The sequence below is a fragment of the Actinia tenebrosa genome, unplaced genomic scaffold (assembly GCF_029948245.1).
Source record: "Actinia tenebrosa isolate PJP-AT-01 unplaced genomic scaffold, QUT_ActTen_1.0 PGA_scaffold2__45_contigs__length_23673736, whole genome shotgun sequence".
Lineage (NCBI taxonomy): Eukaryota > Metazoa > Cnidaria > Anthozoa > Actiniaria > Actiniidae > Actinia > Actinia tenebrosa.
Genome location: NW_028292579.1, coordinates 19,015,450 through 19,022,515, shown reverse-complemented (window position 1 = coordinate 19,022,515; position 7,066 = coordinate 19,015,450). Strand labels below are relative to the sequence as shown.

Here is a 7,066-nt window from a genome sequence, read left to right as displayed (position 1 = left end):
TGAATAACATTAAGTCCCCTGCAAATGTATCACCCAAACCAACACATGAACTCTAAAATTTACTAACCAGCTAGCTGCCCCAAAGAAACCCCAAAGATAAACTTCTCAATAACGAATTGATGGACTTAAGATTTTTTACCAGTTAGAGTTCACCTTCTTGTGAGCTACTTTAATCTGCAATTTGTATCAAAAAGCTTCAGTTATTTGTTGGTACGGTACGTGTACCGTTATTTCAACACTGAATATGCTACTAAGCAATATGCCCTTACAGATTGGTTATGAAACTGTCTCATCTTCGCTCAGCAATCTCAGCTATGTTATGATATGCATGTATGTTATCTATTTTTTGTCACAAACTTTATTGAACTTTATCATAAGTTTAATAAACTGAAGTACACGAACTTTTATTGGTTTCATTTCATGGTTTCATTTTGGCGCCGTTTTTACATTGACTCAGTCACTTCTTGCTAAAAAAAATCCTGCAGTAGCGGTTCTAAACTCAGTACGTAGCGGTTCGCTAGGTGAAATAGTTTGAGTTTCCACTGGTTTGTTTATAATTTTTCTTTACTCTTGGTTTAATTTTGGCGCCTTTTTTGAAATCGGCGATGGCTTCAGATCTAGGATTTAGTAGCTCTAGGTTTGGTTTAATTTTGGCGCCTTTTTTTGAAAGTCGGCGGTGGCTTCAGATCTAGGATTTAGTAGTGGCTTGATTTGACTTTCCTCTTGGTTTTGTTTAATTTTTGCGCCTATTTTAGTCGGCGGCAGCGTCTAGAGTTCAATAGCGTGGCTCGGCTCAGTTTGACTTTGGCTCTTTCTGGGTTTAATTTTGGCGCCTTTTTTAAAAAAGTCACCGCAGAGTTCGCGGTACCTTTAAACAACACGCTTGTAAGCGGCACGGAAAGAACAGTAGCGTCGTGACAAAGAAGGCGGTTTCTTGCCATCCCATTCATTTTTTCTGGGTAGAGTGCCGCTTTGACGTTTTGTTCTCTTTAAGCTGGCGTGCGCGGTAAGTCTGTGATGGCACTCCGCCTTTAATTGACTTAACGATCCATTTTTATTGTACTCTTTTTTGCAAGGACCCGCTAAATTCATTAATAACAGCCGTGTCATCTATCTGGAAAATGCCTGTGAAAGTTCAGTTCAAGTGCTTCGGGTTTAACACTTAGAAAACTTCACCACCGAAGGGCTTCAATAACCTGGACTGTATATCAATAATGTTAAAAATTGTCTTTTCATTAAAACTTTAACCTTGAGTATTTAAACAAGTATGTGTAAATTAGTTAACGATTAACGCAGGTTTAGACACAAAACGGACAGACCGAGCAAACCGTGGGTGACAAGTGCGGAATACCTGGCGGTGCTGAAAGCGAAAATCACATAACAACTACTCCATTAGCCTGAACTGAATGTATCTTTGGGAATTTTAACGTATTATATTTTCGGCGTAGGATGTCATAGAGCTCGATAAAAAATGATCGGGTGAGCCGGATTTGCAAAATTGAACTGTGGATTTTAACCTTGGGAACAGCTAGTTTTTCCGTTTTCCTTGCAATAGCATGAAGTCATAGCAAATCAAGACTTTTTGTCGCTCGTCGGGGTAAAGAGGAATGTTATAGCTTATGCATGATAGAAGCGGGTTCCCTGTGGAAGAGAGAAAAGGAGCTCGTGGGAATGGGACAGAGTTGATATAGGGAAGAGTAGACAAGTTGTGGTTCTTAAAAAATGAATACGGAATTCGAATGATTTTATCTTCAGGACAGCACATATGTGTAAGTATATTGATTCCGTTTTTCTTGGACAGAATATATTCTCATATAAGGTTTTGCAATTGTCATTCTAGCGAATCGTGAAAACCTGAAATCGTGAAAACTTGAACTCGTGAAATTAATCCTGTAACGTGGAATTGTGAAATCATTGACTGACTGAACTCTGAATAAACTGATAATCTAGAACTTGAACGTCACGCATCTTGACTATAGTCCTCGAGATAATCTAGAACCTTTACAAAATTCGACATATCGTCAAATCTGAACGAACTGATTGAGAAAGAAAACACAAGATGAATGCCGAAGGAAACCCGAACTTGACCATCGAGCAACAACATGAAAGAATCCTCGAATTAGAAAAACAACTTGAAAACATGATAAAAGGACCGTCTGAATATGGGAGACAACTTGAGCGAGAGTTGGATCTTGGATCCCGAAGAGGTAAGAGAATTATTCAAGAAAATATGAAAGATTTCGAAGGCCGTAAAGCCGAACGGATTACACAAAGACGACATTCCTTGGCGGGATATTTATCCCACCTGTCAAGACTTGTCAACCAAGTTGGAGACGTGGAACGATGCTTCGAAGCCGAAAAAATTGTTGATTATTTAAAGAAATTAGAACTTGCATGGGATTTGTACAGAAATGAATACAGTGTTTACATCGAGGACGATGTAAGTGAAACAGAACTTTTACGAGTAAAACAACAACACGAACATGCCAAAGATAATTATCACAAGTGTGCCTATGCCGCATGCGAGCGTTTGAGACAGGCACAACAATGTCGAGAAGACGAGCAGGCGCCAGTTCGCCGACAAAGAGATAATGAGACAATAAGCCAATATTCCTACGCAGGGGGGTCTACTAAGTCGAAAACTAGATCGCTGAGCTCTTCGAAGAAACGAGAACTACAGAAAAACGCGGAATTGAAGAAAATGATGGCAGAACAAGCTGAAGAAATAGCAAAATTGGAAGCGGAAATGGAAAAGCGCAAGATAGACATTGAACTAGAGAAGCAAAAAACAGTAAGAAAACTGAGATTTGAAGCCAAGATAGCAGAAAAGGAAGCCGAATTTATGTCAGAGGATGAAGAGTCCGATCTAGAATTACCACGTGGACCATGCCTTTACACAAGCACCCCCTTGACAAAGGAAGACCAGACCACTGATTGGGTCGTGAACGAAACCACACGCATCCATGTACCGGATGACCGCGATGAGAGAATAAAACGAGAATATGAATATGAATACCAGAGAAGCTCCCAATGCCCCGAGAAGTACGATGAATATTGGAGAAACTCCCACGTTCCTAAGAGGTACGACATGCAAGAAGAAAGCGCTGACAAGAGCCACGCCCAAAACGTTATAGCCGACGAAAGATACCATTCTGAGAGACCTCGAAGAGAAGAATCCATCTTACAAGAAACTACAACCCACAATGCAATTATGCTGAAGTTGAACATGTTGCAAGCCATGCAGCCTGTAAAGTTCTCCGGAGATGCTGACGACTTCCCCAGTCTTAGAAGCCGCCTGAAAGACAATTTAGAGGACGGATTATTGACCGACGGACAAAAACTGGAGTTCTTACCGAAATTTGTCTGCGGAGAAGCGTATGAAGTAGTTCAACGAGCGTCTGGATGCAAGTACGACGATGTTGTGAAGCTGCTAGAGGAACGATACGGACACCCATCCGCGGTTGCAGCCGCATGTATCGAAAAACTGACCATTGGTCCAAAGTTAGCCCATGATGACAACAAAGGACTACGTAACTTTGCAGAACAACTTGAATCAGCATCGAAGAAGCTGGAAGGAGAATACGAAATTGAAGCAAGCACGACGTCGAACCTGAAGCTGATCGTAAGTAGGTTGCCAAACTACCTATCAGCAAGGTGGGGAGATACCCTGTACTTCATCAGAGAGAAAGGGATGTCACCGAAGTTGAAGGACCTTGCGGCATTTGTGAAAAGACAAGCAGCAATCAAGAACGATCCCGCCTTTGTCACTACAACTTCATCACGGAACAGTGAATCGAAAACGAACACTGCTAGACCAATGAGATTCACTCACAAGGTAATGAAAGCTCAACCTCCGCTGAAAACCGCCACCTTCACGACCGACGTCAGACCTAAGGAAGCGTATCAAGCCGGTAGTAAAACAGAAAACGCAAGTACGCCGGGTCGCTGTGTCTGCTGCTCTGGAAGCCACGACCTTCTACATTGTACACAGTTCGCAAGGAAAGACATCACGGACAGATGGAACGTCGTGAAGAATAATAAACTGTGTCATGTTTGCTTGAAAGCGGGACACTTAAGAACACAATGCAAATCGAACGAGAACTGTGGATGCGGAAGTGAGCGCCGCCACCACAAGCTGCTACACAACTTTCTCAGACCGAAAGCAGCCCCAGTCGACAAGAAAGCTGAAGAAAGGGAACAAAGAAAGGATCCACCGAGTAACGACCAGAGGCCTGCTCCTGAACAGAGGAAAACCGACCAGTACGCAACCAACGTACGAAATACAGACAAAAGTATACTTCTGCACGTGGTACCGATAAAGATCTCCGCGCCGGATGGAAGTGCGATAACGACGTATGGACTCCTGGACAACGGGTCCCGTGCCACCGTAGTTGACGCCGAAGTGGCAGAGATGATAGGACTCAAAGGAAGAAAGAAAAGAATATCGGTCAACACGCTGATGAATAAAGAAGAAGAAGAGTTCCAACTGGCTGAGTTCCAGATACAGTCTGCCGATGGCGAAGGACAACCAATCACAGTAGAGGAAGGGTTGATATCACAAAAATTCAGCATTTTTGAAGACCTCTTGCCTTCCAATATCAACAGAAATGCGTACCCTCATCTGATAGACATTGAAGTACCGGAAGTAGAAGTCCCGCGGGTATCTGTGTTGATTGGCAAGGATGTTGACGAAGCACACGAGATAATTGAAGTACGGAAATCTGATGAACCTACCTGTAAGCTCCAGGCTCAGAGAGGGCCCCTTGGGTGGGTCATTACGGGTACTATTGAAGGAAAAACACAACGAACGATACTTGACTTGCACTTTACTGACATAGAAAACCTGAAGTTACGTGAACAGATAGAAAGATTCTGGAAGATAGATGACTACGGAACAAGACAGGATGTCAAAGAAAAAGAGGTGCTTTCAAGAGAAGATCTGAGAGCAGTAGCGAAGCTTGAAGAGACAACAGTGTTTAAAGAAGGACATTACGAGACCGGACTGCTGTGGAAGAAAGATGATGTGAAATTGCCAAACAATCGCGAGCAAGCTGAAAAGAGACTGTTGAGCCTCAAGAAAAGGTTTCAAAAGGATCGAGCGTTCGAAGAAGTGTATCGTGACACCATGAATGGCTACATCGAGAAAGGATACGCGCGCAAACTCTCCGCTGAAGAAACTTCGCAGATTGGACCGCGAACATGGTACTTACCTCACTTCGGAGTTACGAACGTTAATAAGCCAGGAAAAGTGCGTATTGTTTTCGACGCCGCTGCTGAACATGAAGGTACGTCATTGAACAAGAATCTGCTTCAGGGACCCGACTACACGAACAGTCTGCTTGGCGTATTACTGCGCTTCCGTGAAGACAAAGTTGCACTTGTAGCGGACATCGAAAGTATGTTCCATCAAGTCGGAGTACGTGAAAAAGATCAAGACTCTCTAAGATTCTTATGGTGGAGTGGAGATGCTGATGATCCTCCTGAAGAGTATGTGATGACAGTCCACATATTTGGTGCAAGAGACTCGCCGTGTGCAGCAAACTCAACCCTGAAGAAAACAGCGGATGACAACAGCGACGACTTCGATACTGCGACAGTTCACACTGTAAAGAACAACTTTTATGTCGATGACGTCCTAAAGTCGTTACCTAATGCGGACGCTGCAACGCGCATGGCTGACCAACTGACACAGCTGTGTATGAAAGGAGGCTTCAAGTTAACGAAGTTCATCAGTAACGACCGCGAGGTCCTAGCTGAGATACCAGAAGAAAAGAGAGCCACGTCCTTCCTCGATCTGAAACTCCAAGAATTACCAACAGAAAGAGCCCTCGGTGTACGCTGGGATGTCGAGTCAGACACCTGTGGGTTTAAAGTGTCAGAATTGCAGAAACCGAATACAATGAGAGGAGTTCTTTCAACTATTAGTGCGGTTTTCGACCCTCTAAACTTTGCAGCACCAGTGATATTGCCTGCAAAAAGAATCATGCAAGAACTGTGGAAGAAGAAGTATAAGTGGGACCAACCACTTGAAGGTGAGATCCTACAAAAATGGTCAACCTGGAAAGAGAATCTTCCACTGCTGGAGCGAGTATGCGTACCGAGATGTTATTTTACGCAAACAAGTGAACAAAGAATTTCTCTTGAGCTTCACCACTTCTGTGATGCATCCGAGGTCGGGTATGGAGCAGTATCGTACTTGAGAGCCGAGTATCATGATGGAAGAATCGAATGCTCATTTGTGATGGCTAAGTCCAGAAACACCCCTATCAAGACCCTCACCATCCCTCGTCTTGAATTGCAGTCAGCGGTACTTGCAACGCGTCTTGACAAGACAGTGAGGAAAGAGCTAGAGCTTGATGTCCAACAAGTAACATTTTGGACCGACTCCATGATAGTTCTAAACTATATCAGAAACGAAACTCGACGTTTCCAAACATACGTCGCAAACAGAGTGACCGAAATCAGAGAGGAAACACTGCCCGAACAGTGGAGACATTGTCCAGGCAAGGACAATCCTGCAGATGATGCAAGCCGTGGTCTTGACACTGAAGAATATCTCAAGAACCAACGCTGGCTTAAAGGACCAGAGTTTCTGTGGAAGACGAAAGAGAACTGGCCCGAGAACAAGTTTGAAGAAGTTAGCGTACAAGATCTGGAAGTTAAGAAAGAAGCTTATCTGACCGTACCTGAACGCAGATCATCTGTGGAGGAACTTACAAGGAGGTATTCCAACTGGATAGTACTCCTGCGCCGAGTTGCCTGGCTAGTCAAATTCACCGAATGGATCAAGTCCCGACACGTGAAAGAGAAACGTATTTCTACTGAAGACCTGCAGAACGCTAAATTGAAGGTTGCTAGGATCGTGCAACGTGAAGCCTTTTCCGAAGAAATGCAGAGCCTCAAGAAGAAGAAACAAGTTCAAGGACACAGCCCCACAGCAAGTCTAAGCCCAAAGTTACATGATGATGGTCTACTTCGTGTTGGTGGAAGATTGGCTAAGGCACCAATTTCCCATGACGCAATGCACCCAATAATTTAGCCTCGGAAGAGTCACGTTACGACAATC

General features: G+C 43.7%; 1 protein-coding gene across 1 annotated transcript; it reads left to right on the top strand.

The window, feature by feature from the left end:
• The first annotated feature begins 2,059 nt into the window (after positions 1-2,059).
• LOC148909508 (uncharacterized) lies at positions 2,060-7,039 on the top strand. The gene has a single exon (XM_089034159.1). It carries the CDS (start codon positions 2,060-2,062, stop codon positions 7,037-7,039), a length of 4,980 nt encoding a protein of 1,659 aa, XP_088890285.1.
• Positions 7,040-7,066: the final 27 nt, after the last annotated feature.